General features: G+C 46.0%; 1 protein-coding gene across 2 annotated transcripts; it reads left to right on the top strand.

The window, feature by feature from the left end:
• The first annotated feature begins 1,435 nt into the window (after window positions 1-1,435).
• LOC308193215 (ankyrin repeat domain-containing protein 9-like) lies at window positions 1,436-18,341 on the top strand. 2 transcript variants are annotated; one of them, XM_080587630.1, is made up of 3 exons: window positions 1,436-3,944; window positions 5,316-5,672; window positions 7,399-18,341. In XM_080587630.1, the coding sequence occupies exon 3, from the start codon at window positions 17,448-17,450 to the stop codon at window positions 18,336-18,338; it is 891 nt and encodes a 296-aa protein (XP_080443756.1). In that variant the 5' UTR covers window positions 1,436-3,944; window positions 5,316-5,672; window positions 7,399-17,447; the 3' UTR covers window positions 18,339-18,341. The 2 variants fall into 2 exon arrangements, 1 of the variants encoding a protein (XP_080443756.1); XR_013949461.1 differs by lacking the exons at window positions 5,316-5,672; window positions 7,399-18,341 and adding an exon at window positions 4,030-5,307.
• Window positions 18,342-18,554: the final 213 nt, after the last annotated feature.

Below are 18,554 nucleotides of genomic sequence, written 5' to 3'. Positions count from 1 at the left end.
AAGAGCCCAAAGAGGGACATCCAAATGGTCCCATGAGCCCTGCGTAGGGGCTGCTCTCTGCAAGTCCCACTCTGCTGAGGTGGGCGGCATGGTTAGGGGTGCCATGTTCTTCATCCCGCAGCCCTGGTTTGTCGGCACCGTGGGGAGCCTCAGAGCCCTCCCAGATGTCTCTGCTCATATCAGTGCACTGCCCAGAAGGGGTGGAATTTTAATTGGAATGGGTTTATTTAATAGGAATGGGTTTAATGGATTGAACAGGGGTAGGAATAGTCAGTGATGGGGAGGCTTCCACGTTCCCTCGCAGCTTCTGTCCCTCGCAGCACAGGCAGCAGATGATGTTTTCCACCGGACACCCGCTTTCCTGGTGCCCAACCCTGAGTCTGGAGGGCGGTGCTGAACGTGGAGCGCAGCGCGCTGCTCTTAGGGGACTGATGGCAGTGCCTGGGGCTCTGCCAGCGACCCTGCAGGCAAGCCCCAGTGGTGGCGCAGCTTCTTCTCTCGGATGTGCATCTCCAGGAACTCCCGCACATCCTCATGCAGGAACAGGGCCTCCGCAGAAAAGAAGTAGGAGGGGGCAGGACGGGAGGGCAGCAGCGTGGGAGCCGTGCGGCGTGCCATCCTGTACGTGTACCTCCTGTGGGACTGCTGCACCATGGTGGGGAGAGCTCCCAGCTTGGTCTCCAGGGACTTCCTCAGGGTGTGCATCCGCAGGAGCTTCCAGAAGCCCAGTCCTTGCTCCAGCCTTGCCATGGGACGAGGATCCACACCACTCCTGCAGCCGTGCGGCGCCTCAGCATCTGCAAGAGATGGGGGACGCGGAGCGCCGTGAGCAAGTGTCTGCGGGGACGGGCCCTGCGCCTGGGCCAGGTGGCCAGCTGGCCTCCGAAGGTGGGGCCCGGCTGCCCCTGGCTCGGATGCAGCCCGGCCCTGGGTAGCAGCGGGGCCCTAGGGGACCCCAGAACCTGCAGGAGCCAGGGCCGAGGAGAGCTCCAACTGAGTCGTCCGCCTTCCTGTGCCTTCCCCTGCCGCGGCTTCCGGCACAGACCTGCTGGCAGAGAGCAGCCCCCCAGTGAGCCTGGCCCCGGCTAAGCCCACCGAGAGTCCTCGTGTCCCATCCCGCAAAGCACTGGGATCCCCCTGAGCCCCCAGCCCCCCTGCCCTGCCAGGCTTCCTGAGAAGGGCTGGCCTGGAGCCTCCCTCATACCTGGCGCCACAATTTGGGGGCTCGTTCGGGATCTTGTCGCCTGCTTAAGAGTTCTTGCCACCACAGACAGGAAGGTGCACCCCGCTGATTTCAGCGGTCCCTCGGCTGGAGAGGGACGAAGCGAAAGAGAGACGAGCAAAAAGAGAGTCTCGGGGGTTTGGGCCCTTAGCTGTACGGTACCCCGAGCACGGTGAAGTGAGGTGCGGCCAGGTGTGTGGCCAGGCCGGCCACTTCAAATAGGAGTATCCGGAGCGGAAGAAGGAGAGATTGCTGCTATAAATTCAGAATAGGGGAGTCAGGGCTTCTCAGAAAGCAGCTAGTTCCCTGATAAAGGAAAAAGTGTACCTCGAGGTTCCTCAAGCGTACCTCAATGTGGATCACTCTATGTGATATACGGAGTAATAATTCGTGTCGAGAAGAGGGTTGATGTTAATAAAGAAGGGGGAGCTGTGGGAGCGTGGCCATGGGGATCGACAAGCCCCACGGTTGGTGATAACATCGGACTCTTAACCATGAGGCCATCAGGAATGTAAAGAGTTTAGAGGGAACAAAGAAGGGTGATTCAGGAGACGCCGTGCCACCATGCCGTCTCAGGTTAGAGGCGTCTCCAGGGACTTCCTCAGGGTGTGCATCCGCAGGAGCTTCCAGAAGCCCAGTCCTTGCTCCAGCCTTGCCACGGGACAAGGATCCGCACCAGCGGGCAGGCTGCCATCCTTGTGAGCCGCGTCAGAGCCTGGGGGGGGGGGGGGCAAGCCAGCTCAGTGGCACACAGGAGCCATCTTGACGAGCTCCTCGGCCTGTCTGAGAGGTGGCCAGCTGGCCTCTGAAGGTGGGGCCCGGCTGCCCCTGGCTCGGATGCAGCCCGGCCCTGGGCAGCAGTGGGGCCCTAGGGGACCCCAGCGCCTGCAGGAGCCAGGGCCGAGGAGAGCTCCAACTGAGTCGTCCGTCTTCCTGTGCCTTCCCCTGCCTCAGCTCCCGGCAATATTGTGTAATTGTCTGGCCTAAAAAACTAATAAAAGGAACTTGAGTATTTTGGCCAAATTACGGGTCTGATGAAAATTCAGGCTTGAAATTTATACGTAAACAACGGGGTTCCCTTTTCGGAGGAGGAATCAAGGTATGCTCCCTATAATGCTAATATTGCTCTGGAGGCAGCGGCAGCTGCTCCAGGAGGGGAGACAGGGACTGCAATTGATGCTGTCCGTGGAAAAGTCATGCCGGGGAGTGAGCAGCGGCAGGAGCGGAGGCAGGGGAGGTCCTGGTGGGGCCTCGGGGCTGTGCAGGGCCAACGCCGCTCCCCCCTTACCAGCAGAGAGGTTAGGAGTTTTAAGAAGGAAATGGAAGACTTTAATTGAGGGCCTAGCAGAACAGTCAAGTCCGTTTCTAAGGCCTAATTTGTATTCCTGGGGGGGAAATGTCAATCTTGAGTATGTTATTCCCTGGAGAAGAATGTTTAGGAGGGGAATGTTTTGCCAGGCAGCTATGCAAGAATGGGAAAGAACTAACACCCGCCCCGGACCGAGAGTAATTCCGATAGAGCTGAAATATCCACTTAGCTAACTGCAGTAATAACAATCCACAACATACAAATCATATGGGAGACTCGGGGTCAGAATTAGAAAGTCCTCGGGGATGAATCCTGAGGGCCCGGTAGCCCAAGGGCTCTTTAAAGTTCATTTTGTGATTAAAGCCTGGCCAGATATACAGAAAAAGCTCCAGAAGGTGGGAGGATGGAGTGAACAGTGCAGGTAGTATGAAGGTGTACGCCAGGAGGGGAGCTGAGAAGGAAAAGCAGAGAGCGAAACAAACGGTATTCACAGCGTACTGGGTAGTGAGGTAGAGGGGGAGATAGAGGCACTTTCGGGAGGAGTCGGGCCCAGGATGGAAAGGAGAGGAAGAGGGACGGAGGAATAGCAGACAAGGAAAACTACCTGTGTTGCAGCCTAAATCCTAGCAGGGACAGGCTTTGAGAACATGTTTTAAGTGTGGCCAGGCCAGCCACTTCAAATAGGAGTATCCGGAGTGGAAGAAGGAGAGATTGCTGCTATAAATTCAGAATAGGGGAGTCAGGGCTTCTCAGAAAGCAGCTAGTTCCCTGATAAAGGAAAAAGTGTACCTCGAGGTTTCTCAAGCGTACCTCAGTGTGGATCACTCTATGTGATATACGGAGAAATAATTCGTGTCGAGAAGAGGGTTGATGTTAATAAAGAAGGGGGAGCTGTGGGAGCGTGGCCATGGGGGTCGACAAGCCCCACGGTTGGTGATAACGTCGGACTCTTAACGATGAGGCCATCAGGAATGTAAAGAGTTTAGAGGGAACAAAGAAGGGTGATTCAGGAGACGCCGTGCCGCCACGCCGTCTCGGGTTGCTTGTTCTCCCGCCGTTAAGGCATGGAAGTTGCTGGGGGTTTGCTGGCTGCCGGGCAAAGTTGTTCGACCAGTGAAGAGTTAGTGGAGAAGGACTGCTGTGGGGCGAATGGTGTAAGAAGGGAGCCTGTCCTCGACGACGAAAACAGCAACAGGGACATGAACAACGGGAACAGGGACAGGCTGACAGAACAGGGACCAGGACAGGAACAGGGACGTCGATCGCCTAACGAAGATGGGTTCGGCCAAACTCAGCAAACCGCTCTAAGAAGCTCGTCTAGAAAGCCGCTGGAAACAGGCGCACCGGAGCTGGAAGGAAGCTCAAGCTGAGAGAAGCGGACCCGCGCACACAACTGCCCCTCGCTGGCCGAAGGTAAGCAGTTGCGTGCTATGGGGAATCAGACGGCCTTAGCAGCAAAGGCTGTCCCGGGAACCTTACAGCTTATTCCCTTTATTAGCAATCGGACAGTTTATGATCCTGAAACACGGGACCGAACTGAGGTCAGGGTGCGGGACTCTGCTACTAAAAACGAGAAGGTTGCGGTGGGATGGCTCGGCACCTGGCGAGCAGTCTCTGAGGCCCTGAAGAGCCGTGTGCGCCCACAAGCAGAGACGTGTGGTTTGCCGGACGGTGAGGGAGCTGCGGGCTCCTCCACCGACCCTCCTGCTACGCCACAGCCCCCCCGCCGCTACCGCCATCGCAGGCCTTTGCTGTCGCCCCCTGGTGAGCTGGGCGTTCCTTTTGATCCGGGCCCCATAGGCCCTGAAAAGGAGCCGGATCTGTTTCCCTTCGATCCGGGAGGAACAGGCTACGTAAGGCCCGAAGGCCGAGGTGCTTAACAACTTGCAGCGAGACATACTGTTCCCACGACTAGCCCTGGGATTCTCCGGTGTTTGTAATCAAGAAAAGGAATGGAAAATGGAGACTGTTACATGATCTGAGAAAAATTAATGAAGTCGTGGAAGACATGGGAGCACTTCAGCCAGGATTACCAACTCCAACTGTGTTCCCCCAGTCATGGACATTAACAGTAATAGACTTCAAGGATTGTTTGTTAAACACTTGCCAGAATTCGGAAAACTTTGCCATGCTTATGTTTCAATGGGTACCTTTTCTGATTGTACATATGTATAGGCCTACTCGGGTTTCTTATGAACATGTAAGAGCAACGTTCTGTATATTTAGAAAGTTCGACGGTTGTGCGTGCGTGTTGGTAGAGCACAGACTCCCCGTGCACCCAGCGCCGCTTCCTTCTGGTTGTTGAGAACTTCTTAATATCTAGTTTAATTTCTTGTCCTCATACAAGACAGCACAATGAACAAATGTGTATTATATATCCTCCCCTTGTCCTTCATGCTTTTATAGATCTCTGTAGTAGCAATACCAAAAGACATGAAAAAAATATGTAAGACAAATGCTAAATTCTGCTTTTCTGTCTCTTTGTTCCATGCAACATTTGACTCCTTATACTTCAGTTCAGTTGAATGTTATCTTTAAGACACTCTACTCTCTCTTCTTCTGTTTTCTTCTCCTTTGCCTTTCTGGCACTCACCAGTGAAGAGCAAGTAGGAATACCTGAGGATATAAGCAAATACTTTTCGTGTTCTTTTATCTGTGTTGTTCTTGAAATCATTTAATGGTAAACATATGACTTACTGACACACTTTAGACATCAATATTCAGAAGTTTAATTCATTGTCTTTGAAAGTCAGGCTAATACAATTTTTCTCTGCATTCCTCCAGGCAAGAAATGCTCGAGGCAGAAGAGCTATCAAGACCCCCAGCTGGATTATTATTTGAATTTCATTAGAATTATGAATAGTGCTGCAGATCAAGATGCCCGGGGAAAACAACAATAACAGCAACTTAATCTGCTAAAGAGCTGTAAAAGAGCCGTAATTCTTTCTGAAAGATTGCTTTGACTTCTTGCTCTGCTAATCTGATGTTTATGTTTATGACGACAGTCAGTATGTATCCTCAAGCAACAATTTTAATGTTTGGTCAACATATGCTGTTTACATGGTTTACAAGTCACTGATTTTGCAGGCAGTTTGTCATTCAGCAAAGAACAAGACATGAAGAGAAGGAGATAACCTTCAGGTTAGTAACAACCAGCTGAACCCTACAGAAACTCACCCTGATCTGAAGAGGAACTTTACTAGAGCACAGGATTAAGGGTGGATCTGAGGCAGCAGTACACTTCTAAGCCACTTGTCTGAATCTGACGCAGGCTGGAAACCTCCAAGTCCTCAAAATCTTCTGTTCATTCAAGGCCTACTAGAAAATAACCTAGCCAACACCATGGGAGTGGGAAAGCTGATGTGGAATATAGCTGGTGATGTCTTAATAATAATGAAACAAGGGTTTTGTATTCTTCACTCCATTGAGAAGGGCCTTTATAAGTAAATGAGACGAAGTTCTGCCTCAGAAGGACACAACTACTTGCAGACAAATCATATATTGGTTGTGTTCACTGGGAATACTTTGATGGAGTTTGTCCCCCCTGTCCTGAGCCTGTCACTAATGAGGACCTTTGTTTGTCTTAGTGAGCAAAACACGCTGATGCAGAAAAGACGAGCAGTTCCTGTATGGGAAGTGGAATCATCACCAGGCCGACAGCTACTCTTGCCAGGGACCCTTCCCATGCCTTCTAGACTATTCCAGAGCAAACTAAACTTCACATTTTGGAGCTGTCAGGTTAAAGGTGATCTCTGGTAAAGCCAATGCAGGGATGTCCTGACAGGGAGGCAGTCTTAACTCTGAGATTTATTACGCTGCAGAGCCACCTTAAAAGGAGGAAAACCCCTAGTGCTGCATGTGGAGGTGGTGGATACAACCCTGGATACAACAGGGAACAGGCTGGAGCAGGCATGAAACAGCAGCCAGAAAACTTGAATATGATCCTTTGGACTGATTGAGTGCAAATGGCTGTTGGGCTGATGCTTGGCCTACGGTTTAGAAAATAAATAAATAAATAAATAAATCAAATTGCTTGTGTGATAGGTGGTAATTCATAAGGGGAGCTGTGTTTAGTTTCTCTTCGGCAATGCCTTGTTGAGGTCTCTCCTGCTAAAATTAGTGAATTGCACCACCTTGTGGGTGTTTGAACGCGATGATCTTTTTTCACTTTTTTCCATGTGTTAGACTCTGCAGTGTTAAATTTGAATAGTGGTGCACCTTTTTAGAAGACAGCAATAGCTGATTCATTCTCACACAGCTTGTCAAAGACTAGGCAGTCATAAAGAACTGTTTTTCTGCTTGTTTTCTGCTAGCTGACAGAAAGAGATCTTAGCACTTAGTGGTTGATTTTCATGGTCTTTGCTAGTGATCTTACTGAAAAACTGTAAACAATGATTTTTAATAATCAAAACTTTTCAATTGCAGTAGGAAAAAACTGAAATATGCATTGAAGAAAAGGGCATCCATCCTGTGCACAACATCTTTCCTCTTTCTAAGATGTTAATTACATGTGGCAGCCAATCTGTCCATTACAAAATTCACTAAACTCATGAAACTAATGTATAACTGAATAATATACCATGTGTAGCATTGTGTTTACCTTTAGAAATTTATCTGGCAAGAAGAACACACATCCTTTATAGCAGAGTTTCTGTCAGACATATGTTGGTGAATAGAACAGCTTGTGTACAATTGAGTCCAAGACTTTCCAGAAAGCATTGGCTACCAAGTTTTATACAGCAATAGGACTGATATTATCAAGGATATGCAGGATTCCAGAATGCAAAGTAGCCACTAATGAGAGAGTCAGTATGAATGTACACATAGGGAGGTTTTTTTGTTTGTTTGATTGTTTTTTTTTGTCAAGGGTGGGACTACTGCACATCTGTAAAGCCCAGACAAGCAGAGAAGCTCCTTGAAATGTGCCTGGTTAAGATTTTGCTGAGAGAAAGAGATGACATCCTAAAAGGAAAGCCATAATATAGCCTAGACTACAAGAAAATGGAACAATATCTTAAGCACACCACAAGCAGATCAGCAGACAAATTCATCCACTTCAATTGTCCATGGTAAGAATCATAAATAAATAAAAAGGGTTTAAATGATAGTTCAGTTTTTCAATCCTTCTTCTCATGCCCAAATTCAGGTTTGGAAGGGGCATTTTGCTTTTACAGTGTTGCTTACCTAACTGTGTACAGGGTTTTTCCAGTCAGAGTTACAAAAGCAGGTCATGATGGATACAAAGCTGGGTCAGAGATGCTCAGAACTCATAGGTAAAGCCAAGTGCTCAATGCCAAGTGGTCCAAGAAGTGGAGAGATGTTAGGACAAGTGACATGAAAAACTTGGCAGGAGTTTACACAGGTTTCTGAGAGTAGGCATCAAGTCAGGAGTAAGAAGAAACAAGGTCAAAGAAAGACTGTGGGCTCTGGTCATCCTCCCATCCATCAATATCTGCCTGATGTCTGTTGGCTGATCCTGCCTCTTGAACCTGTGAGATCACAGGCTTAATGCATGTTACCTTGGCCATCAGCCAGGATCACACCATCTTAGGCATTGTATGAGTAAAGAATAAAAGACAGCCCCTTCCCCAGAGAGCCTACAACAAGACTACAGATGAAGAAATACAGAAAGGGAAGCACATGCTAGGAAAACAGTTGGATGGCAGAAGAGCCGGTGATCTCAGCACATCAGCAGCCTCATCTCTGCCAAGTGCTTTTTCCAGCCATGACTGCAAACGAAAATTTAAAGCAAAGATCTGGAAGAGGAAAATGAGCCAGTTTTATAAACGTTTATGGAGATTTCCTGGTCAGTGCCCCAGACTTGCCTACATGGGAGAAAAGATTGAGCAAGCTCACTTAAAAAGTCAGGCAGTTGATGACAGCAGTGAGCCCATTGGATCAGTCAAACATATATCAATATTCAGCTGTTTAAGGCAGCAGTGGGAAAGATGGAGATTTAGAGGTTGAAGAGATTACCAGTGAATGTTTGACAATGTCAAAAAAAGGGAGCCTTCTAGAGGGAGAAGCTGAGAAAGGCGATCACAGCTGTGAAAACGATCTCGGCGGCAACATTCAGGGTGGTCACAAACAGGGCAAGGTCAGGTCTGTTACAGCTAAAAAAGCACAATATTCATAGCAGATGTTTGAGCCTGTCCTGAGTCTGAACCCCTGCAGACCTATACAATTAATGTTAGAACCCAATGGACCTCAAGTGTTCATACAGGGCCTCTCTCTCACGCCACAAAACACCAACTTCCAGAGAAAATTGTTCAACATGTAAGAACTGAGCAAATATAACTTGTCATGGGGATAAAGCAGGAGGGATCAAGGACATTTTGCAATTTGTTGGGGGATGATTCGAGATTGTCCAAAGAAAAGGGTAGTGTAGCAAAATATAAAGAAAGGCAAAAAGAAGGGGAAAAAATCCAAGAGTTTCTGCTAAACTGATTGCAAGAAAAGTCTTTCCTGGCTTGATATCTGGCAGTGGAGTCAATTCTGATCATATGAGCAGAACATGCTGATCATGCATATGAGAGACATTAATAAAGGGAGAAACAGCAGTGTATTTCATAGCCTTTTAGCCAGGACTCCAACCCTCTGCTCATTCACTGAGTGCCAGGGAAAGCCACAGAGACACTGATGTATTAAAATACCGGACTCCGCTCTTGTGTAAATCTGAGGTAGCCAGAGAGATGTGTAGCATGTAAAAAACAAGGCAAAACAAAAATCCAACAAAACATGAAAATAGAAGAAACACTGCATCAGTCATTCCAGGGCATCAGTAACTCTGCTTCTGCCTCAGTCCCCAGTCTGCAAAGAGAAGAGTTGGATAGTAATTCTTCAGACTTATGAAGACCTGCATGACATAATCATGAAGGCTCCGAAATGAAATACAAAAGACAGCGAACCATATCAGTTTTGGGGTAGAATTTGGCCCTGATGTATAGTTACACCATTTTTTTTTTTACAGTTTGCAGATTGTGTTTTAGCACTGAGCTGCCAAATTGGACTAATGAGCAACAGGGCAGTGTGAGGAGAGGACAGCTTCAGCTGCAGAGCACGCTGGCACATAACAGCCCATCTATGCTTTAGGAGCCGTGACTGCCAGGAGGACAATGCCTCTCCCTGAAGAAGAGAAGTCCTCTCTTTCATAGATGAGGGAGATAACACTTATTAGCCATCTGCACTTTCAATTTCATGCTGCAGCAGCACAGTCAATATTTCTACCTATTTATGTAGTGGTTTTAGGACTCTATTTGACAGGCTTTAATGTAAACATGGCATTGCAGGCACATTGCTTGCACACAGCCTTTTTTTTTTTTTGGCATTGCTTTCAGTGTCTCTACATAAAATGATTTGGAACAATTTCGGTGTTACTGGGATTTTAGTTACCTTCAAGCCAACAGTTTTGAATCTTGGTTAAGGCTGGATGTTTGCATCCATGATATATGGCCTTATTTTCAGGAGTGAGTCCTGACAACTGGAGCCAACCAGGAGGATGATTTTCTGTTTCACAAAGATTAATCTATTTTAGCGATATTTTCAGACCCCAGATCAAGATCTAAATCACCAAAGTCAGACATCATCATTTAGAAACGAATAGCATTTCATCTTGCCAACATCAACACTATAGGAGATCCCTAGCTGCCTCCACTGTTTAGCCAGGATGCTGGAAGAAGGAGGAGTCCCAGCTCTGTTGTCACTTTTGTCACTTGCCTAATGGAGCTGCAAAACAGTGGGGCAGCAAGAGTGAAAGCTGTCTGGAAACCTTACTCGAGGGAGTGTGTAGTTCCTAAGTGCTCAGGCAACCAGTCCACCTGTGAACTTGTGGACTGTCCTTGGGCCTTTGCATGTCAGGGTTGTCCTAGGGGGTTCCCTGGTTTTCACAAGAGCCCTGAAAGTAAAAGGACAAGAGAGTGGCCATTACAGAAACCCTGACCATTCTTCAGCCCTGCTAGGGTCTGACCTCACCAGAGGCTTTTCTGGAGCTCTTCAGAGGAAAATCATTTCCATAAACACATCCCAGTGTTCCCACTGAAGACCTCAGTCACTTTGGACAAGCAGTCATAGTCTTCAGTGTGACTACAGCTTAATGCACCTTTGGAAGGTGGAGTGCGTGCAGACTGGCACACCTTCTGGACCAACGACTCTGAAAGAAGGAGTCACAGAGGGTCACAGAGTCACGGAGGGTGGCTACAGAAGCCAGTGAAGCCATGCACGTGTCTAACACTGGTGCTAAGTTAGAAGCTCCATGTTATTTTTCCTGGCCTCCAGCCACTTCTCTGGAAGGACCTTCAACAGAGGTTCTTCTGGCAGCTCTGTGTAGATGTCTCAGATCCTCAGCACATCTCAGATAACACTAAATGTTGCATTTAGGGACAGCAGCCCCCTGTGAATAATCTGTCAATGTCAACATCGTGACCAACATCACTGCCAGGGAAAGCAAAGGGAGGGCTACCTCAGGTACCTGCTGAGATTTCCTACCATCCGTGATGCCAGGAAGAGCAGCATCCCCCAGGTCTAACTCCCAGCCCCCAAGAAGCTGGATTTTTGATTCACTGACCACAGCATGAAATTTAAGCCATCCTTCTAAATGCCAGCAAAGATCTGAATGTTGAGTTAATTTCTTTCTGCCCTTCCCTTGGTTACCTTGTGGTAACAGCTCTTTCCTTACCACCAGTTATCAACTTTACCAAAAAGAGACAGTTCTGCTCGTGATGCACATAAGACTCATTTTAAACAGAATATACAAGTGATTAACATAAATTCTGCATTATGATAAGGAATTTGACATCCTTTGGGACATTACTGAGGAATATTTCACTATGTTTAACCAGGCACAAATAGAATTTATTTTACTGTCCTGAATCAACCAGATGTAATGAATCAGAAGAGAAAGAAGCTTCAGCTAGTGCAAGGTTGGCTCTGACTGTAAACAGGCCCAAATCTCTCAATTCTCCTTCAGCTTTCAATTCAAAAGCTGTTAGCTGGGATCTTACTAAAGGCTGTTATGAACGGACAGCTCTTCCAGGGTTTCTGATATTTAGCATATTTGTATCTTCAGGCTGCTCAAAGGTGCCCAGGATTATATTTTCCCAGGTGCTGATGAAAGAGAGCTGAAAGCTGGCTGTCCATGCAAATAACATACCTCAATGAAACTAAGGGGAAACCACCACGTCCAAAGAATTCTTGAAGCATCAAAATGTTTCTCCTTTAAGCATTCTTATGGAATTTCCTGCTTTTACATCTCTTCATTTTGCTAGTAATCCAGCAGCTATTGAGTCATTTCTTACCGGCCAGGTTCACATGTACATTAAACCCTAAAGAAGAAGAGAGCAGAGATGACCAGCTGTAGGTTAGCAGGCTCTGAACTCATTAAATGTGGTGGTAGAAGCAATTTGTCACTGACTAAGTCATCACAAGTACCCTGTTCAAGGAAACCATTATTCCAGTACAATTCTTCGAACAAAGCATCTGAGGCCTCAGAAGACACCGCAAATACTTCCTTAACAAATAATTTTGTAATGATAGTATGGCTGAAGATTGTTTTCAGTAGCTTCCAGCAGTTAATCATGGGTTGACAACTGGAGGCTGGAGGGATTAATGGAAGTGCTTGCAACATGAATTTTTCTTTTGTAATGAAATCAATAAAAATAGATTAAAAATATGTTCTTATGTAAGGATACATTGGGATTCATCATGCTCCCAAGTGTCAAATAGTTTGCCTGCTCCTACAGCTCCTGCTCAAGCTGAGCTTTCTTTGAGTATTTGGCTTCTCTGCCCTTGAAGGGGAAATCCAACTGTGACGATACTGGCTCCACAAAATCTGGCTGTGAGGGTATTGGCTCTGCAAAACCTCAGCAGCTGGCAGGAGGTGATCTTCGTCCTTTTTTGTACCATGGATTTTGTCAAAATATGCAATGAAATTGATATATTCTGCAAAGAAATGCAGCTTTATAGCCCTTGCATTTCCCACACAAATATGAAGACATTAACTTTCTGACAAGCTTTTGTTTGTAATACTGAGACAACACTAGAACCACTAAGAGTGTTCAGACAAATTTGTCGGCATTGCACGAGGAATGGTACAACTGTCATTTTTTATTTATTTATTTGCCCACCTGCCTGGTAGCGGAACCTTAAAGTTGCAGTTTTGGTGTAGTGTCAGCTGCTGCATAAGCAGAGAACAAAGACCTTAATGTTTAATGAAAAAAGATCTTATTTCGGAGACTGCCATGAATTTAACCTTGTTGATATTGTGTAGCACCAAATCATCAGGATAATTATGAGTTTTATAAAACAGCATTGCTTTTAATCGGTTTTGAAAACTAAAAGTATTCAGGAAGTATGGTAAAACAGGGCACTGATACCCATAATCATCATGAAAAAAGAAAATGTTCAACAATATCAGACTGTATCATAGTCTCATCCAATCACTGGAAAAACAGCATTTGGTTCAATGTATCTGTAGGCACAAACTGTCTGCAAGTGCTTTTTGTTCTTTAAACAGAGTTCAGCTGGCAGGCTACTTTTTGGAATTGGCATGGCAATCTGTCTATTTCTGTGCTGTTTGAGAGATAAAGTCTCAGATTAGGACAGGAATTGGGAACTGAAACAAATGGGCTCTCAGAAATGGGAGGCACGAGGATTTTTGGCATGCAGGCTCTATGCAATCAGGTCTCAAAAGCACCTTTTAAAATGGAATAAAATAAGCCTTGTTATTTTCAAAACTGATTAAACCAAGCTGACATCTCATCTTCCAGACACAGGTGTGCTATTTGATCTAACCTATATTTGAAGAGATGTAGGACATTCAGTGAGAGTTAGCAACATCTTCATCCCCCCTTTGGAGTTATTCCAGTATTTATTGAGTGCCTGCCATTACAAATGGGTACTTCCTCCCTGAGAGTTGACAGAGGAAACGCATGGAAATGGGTCCTGCTCCTGACCCATCTCCAAGCCCAGGCTCCCCTACTTCTTGTTAGTGCTCTGGGTCTTTGGCTAATGCACAGGTGAGGGTCTGAATGTAGCAGTGTGAACAGTATGTGTGTCTAGATCACAGCAGTGCTCAACTGGCCATGTGTACATAATCTGAACATCCTCATTTTGTCTCTAGATGGCTTTCCTACATATATTGGATAAGACTGTTGCATTTTAGGCAGTTATCTTTCACTTCCAAACTTCTGCAAGTAAATAACCATCTGGGGATTGATTTGTTCTTCACAGAGCATATCAGCTGGTCCCATTGCATGTAATTCAAATGCTTTCTAAACTGCTAAAGCTCTGCTTATTTTCATTTCCACTCTCTACCATGTAGTCAGAGATGGCTTCATTTGCTGTTTGAATTCTGCAAACAGAAGTGAAATATTCTGCAATTCAGGACAGGTCTGTTTATAGATTTTTCCAACACCTCAAAGCCTTGTTTAGTCAGCTGGCTGACTTGGAGCTGGTAAATTGTGGTGCAGGGTATAAAAGAAACCTTTCATGCCCAGTAAAACCCACCTTCTGTGTTAGCTGTACTCTTCCAGTTTCTTTACACAAAGTTGTCCACTGCTTTCTTTGTAACTGAGCAAGAAACATACTGTTGAAGTTTTTGACAGATGTAGGATGCTGGAGGCGGTCCTAATCTTCCTCTAAGACTTTTCTTCTTCTTTTCACAAGCAGCTTGAAGTTTTTTCATGTGTGTACCCAGGCAGAAATGTGGCAGGAAGGAGCTGAGCTGAGCTTAGCTCAAATTAGCCACTAGACTGCTGGGGCCCCGTGCCATGGCCACTCTGATCTTAAAGGAATTGCACCATTCCCATCAGCCAATGAAAAGAAATGCAGTTATGGAGCTAGCTAAAAATGGTTTTAGGGGTAGCAAGGAGGAAAAAGAAATAGTATCTTACGTGCTCCATTTTTAAAAAGGATAAAAAGGAAGACCCGGGGACCTGAGGCCAGCCAGTCTCACATCTGTGCCTGGCAAGGTCATGCATGGGGCAGATCCTCCTGGAAACTATGCTAAGGCACATGAAAAACAGAAGGGATTAGTGACAGCCAACACAGTTTCACTAAGGGCAAATTGTGCCTGACAGATTTGGAGACCTTCTACAACGGGGTTACAGCATTGGTCAATAAGGGAAGATCAACTGATGTCATCTACTTGGACTTGTGCAAAGCATTTGATCCTGCCATGCACAGCATTCTTGTCTCTGAAATGGAGAGACATGGATTTGATGGATGGACCACTAGGTGGGTAAGGAATTGTCTGGATGGTTGCACTCAAAGAGTTGTGGTCAAGAGCTTGATGTGCAGGTGGAGACCAGTGAGGAGTGACATTCCTCACAGGTCTGTATTAGGATTGGTGCTGTTCAATATTTTTGACCATGACACGAACAGTGGGATTAGGTGCACCCTCATCAAGTTGGCAGATGACACCATGTTTTGTGGTGGACTGCATGTATCCTGGACTGCATCAAAACAAGCATAGCCAACAGGTCGAGGGAGGTGATTCTTCCTCTCTATTCCACTCTCATGAGACCCCACCTGGAGTGCTGCGTTCAGCTCTGGGGCCTACAGCACAAAAAGGACATGGACCTGTTGGAGCGAGTCGAGAGGAGGGCCACAAGGATGATCAGAGAGCTGGAATACCTGAGGGCATTTTGTTTAGCCTCAAGAAGAGAAGGCTCTTGGCTGACTCTACAGTGACCTTCTGGTAGGAAGGCAAAGGAATCTAGGTCCAAAGGCACCTAGCCTGTGCCACAGCCTACAAAGGTGAAATGTAAAAACTGATTTGCATTTTACTGCGGAATGGATGCCCTGGCAGTCACCACACAGCACTGACACCACAAAAGTGGTAGTACTTGGTGATGACCCTGCCATGGACGGGAAGTGCTGGAGCAGTAGCAGAACAACTTTTGCTCAGATGATTGCCATTGGAGGTAGATTTAATACCAGAGAAGATGACTGTGAGCCTGCCTGTACTGGGGTCAACGTGCCATGGATTAGATTGACATGGATGAGGCTACCTGGTACTAAACCATTACATCCTTTGAGAGTGCCTGCACACAACCCCCAGGAAGGAACCAGCATACTGTAATTCCCCTCTCAATGTACCAAACACTAACTTCCCTGTACAAATATGTACCCTGCAACTCAATTTACCTAAACACTAGAGCAGATGCTTAAAGCAGTGAGGGTTGGTTAGTGCCTATAACCCCGGGGCAAAGATAAGGCAATTCCTGGTTCAGTGTGCAGCCCCAGCTGTGAGCTGCTCTGGGTTAGCAACCTGGGAAACAAAATGAGGATTCCCAAGTGCTCAACTACTGCCTGAGCTGGAGCACACTGAAATCAATGGGAAATTCCCTGTGCTCTTCAGTATTCTTTGGATCTGCCCCTAAGCATGCACATGGTTTATTACAGCCATGGATACAACTGGATAATAGCATGTGCAAATGACTATTTAGCAGTATTTCCATGCATAACCACAAAAACAATGGACTAAAGCTGGACATAGAATCATTTATTCTAACAATATGAAACCTGGCCCTAAAATTAAATGTTTAGGGCATAAACAACCAGAACTTTTGATAATGGGAAGATGTGCTAAATCTAGATCCAGATTTGTAAATGGCTATGGTTTTCTCTTTGGATGACCCCAGACATTTGGAGATGATCGGATTTGATACTTGAACACTCCTTATTTAGTTTGAATATACTGTCGTCTCCTTGCTAAATGAAAAAAAGAATTCTTGATTTGCTGTATTTTTCTGTTTTCATATCAAGGTGGTGAGATACCATCCTATTGAAATCTGTTGATTTATAAGATATGTAGAAGTTCTCCTTCCTTAAGCATAAGTTGCAATGAAGGGTGCTTAATTCATTTATTTTCTATGAATTTAATTTCGGTCTGGCCCTTTTTCCTCATCCTATAGGCAGCCCACATCAAGCCTTGGTCCTCTGTGTCTTACCAGGGCATTACACAAGTCGGGTTGCTTAAACCCGCTTCCCCCCATTACAACTTGCTCTGATCTCAGTCCTGGAACATGACATCTGAGAAATGCTTAGATCAAAGCACTCTATCCACCAGTGTGGTTTGGCCATTAACCTTTTGTTTATGTCCCTGCTGTGCAATACAGAGGCACTTCAGATATTTCCTTGCTAAACAAAGGCAGGCATTTAAACTGGGCAATATACTTTGCAGCTCTGGGAATGGTTACTCCATATCCTGCTTGACTCCTTTCTCTGCAGAGATAAATGCTGGGATCTTAAACATCACTAATGCCTTATAGACAATCCATTAACATCAGTCTCCTAATTGGCCAGCCATACCATTATTTCTAAAATAGGGATCCCTTCCTAATGCTGCAGCTACCAGTCCCTTGATTTCGTGAGTACATTATCATCCATACTATCAGCTGTGGAACATTTTAAACTGCAACATATTCTTTTTACTATTTACTAAGCTGTGTGTGTGAGTGACGTACAAAAAATAGATGAATATCGCTGTTGTACTTACTGCAGCATATGAGCTGATCTGGTTAGACGTGAAATGCAGACAGAAAACTACCTCACCTCTCAAGCTAATTTTAGTCTCTCCCTGCTTTCTCTCTAGCTGTGTGTGTATAAAATCGCTTGCAGTCTGACAGCGTTCCAGTAACCTGCGCCACACACAGAGCAGGATATATTTACTAACCATCTGCTTGCATGGCATGGGTTAACCGAGCCTGTGGGATTGTGCTTACCTAAACAAAACCACTGCAGTGAGGGGAAAAACAATGAATGGGTGGAGATGATCAGCCCATGCATTCCAGCTAGTGCAGTCCAGGCAGCAATGACAGCCTGAAGGTTGCAGCAGCATCGGGATCTGCATTCCAAGTGCACAGATCTTACCATCTGGAGCGATTTTACGGGGAGCAGCTCTTTATTTGCTGAGCCATGGCCAGTAACCAGGCCAGCCTGCAGGACGATCAGAGCAGGCACTGCAAGTTCTTATCCTATATGTTCTATCAGGCTGTGAGAGATCACAAGCCTGTTTGGATGCTAGAAGACATGAGAACTATGGAATATTTTTACTGGGAGGAAAATGCCAGCCTAAGAACGTACTCACCTTCAGAAGCCCTTCTCTATGCAGTGGTGCATAACCACCTGCCTTATGCTCAGTATCTGCTGTCTCATTTTCCAGAGGAGGCTCTCAAGGTGCCTGGGGAACACTTCTGCTATTGCCCATCATCTGCTCCCCACTTGGCCATGGCAGTCACATATGACAGGAGAGATATCTTGGGGCTGATCATCAAAATCGCACACAAGCTCCCCAGCTTGAACTCCTACATCAACAGGACTGGCTGCTTTCATCTGGAAGATGGGAAAACACCCCTACACCTTGCCTGTGAACTGCTGAGGTCAGAGACGGTCCTCATCCTCCTTGGCAATGGAGCTTCTCCTAGGATAGAGGACAGCAAAGGACTTACCCCGCTGGACGTCATCCTGGAACAGATGTGGGACTCCAAAGTCAACGTGGCATCAAAGAAGCTCTGCCTCGACTACCTCTTGCTCTTCATGCCCAACCCACAATTTAAGATGCGGAAAGTTCTACAAGATCATCCAGAGCACTGGACAGCTTTGCTGGGGGAAGACAAATTCAACAGCCTGGTGGGGAACACGCCTGCTTCTTTATATCTGCAAGCTATGCAAACCATTCTCCAGACTCTGCCTCCATCCCACTTCCCCAAAAGCATCCAGGAACTACCTATACCTCAGGCACTAAAGCCCTTACCATCTTATGGCAAAAAGCTAACGACAAAAAATGTGGTAAATGTTTTTCCTTGACTTTATTTGCTGGGTCTTGGATTTTCAAAGGCAACTTAGGGGACCTGGTCACCCAGCACCCTGTGTATTTTAGTGTGATTTTAATACTTATCCTATTAGGCTATGCTGGAAAATCCAATATTTTGTGACAAGATTTTAAATGTTTGTGTTTTTTTTTTTCTTTTCTTTTTTTTTTTTTTTTTTTTCCTAATTGATTGCAGGCACGGCACTTTTAAA

This window comes from Anser brachyrhynchus, assembly GCF_964034855.1.
Source record: "Anser brachyrhynchus genome assembly, chromosome: 3".
NCBI classification, from domain to species: Eukaryota; Metazoa; Chordata; class Aves; order Anseriformes; family Anatidae; genus Anser; species Anser brachyrhynchus.
Note: the sequence above shows the minus strand (reverse complement) of the source record. Positions and strands in the feature narration are given on the sequence as shown.

What these genes read in the sequence shown, in the direction of transcription:
- LOC308193215 (XM_080587630.1), top strand. Translation starts at nt 17,448, where the DNA reads ATGGCCAGTAACCAGGCCAGCCTGCAGGACGATCAGAGCAGGCACTGC.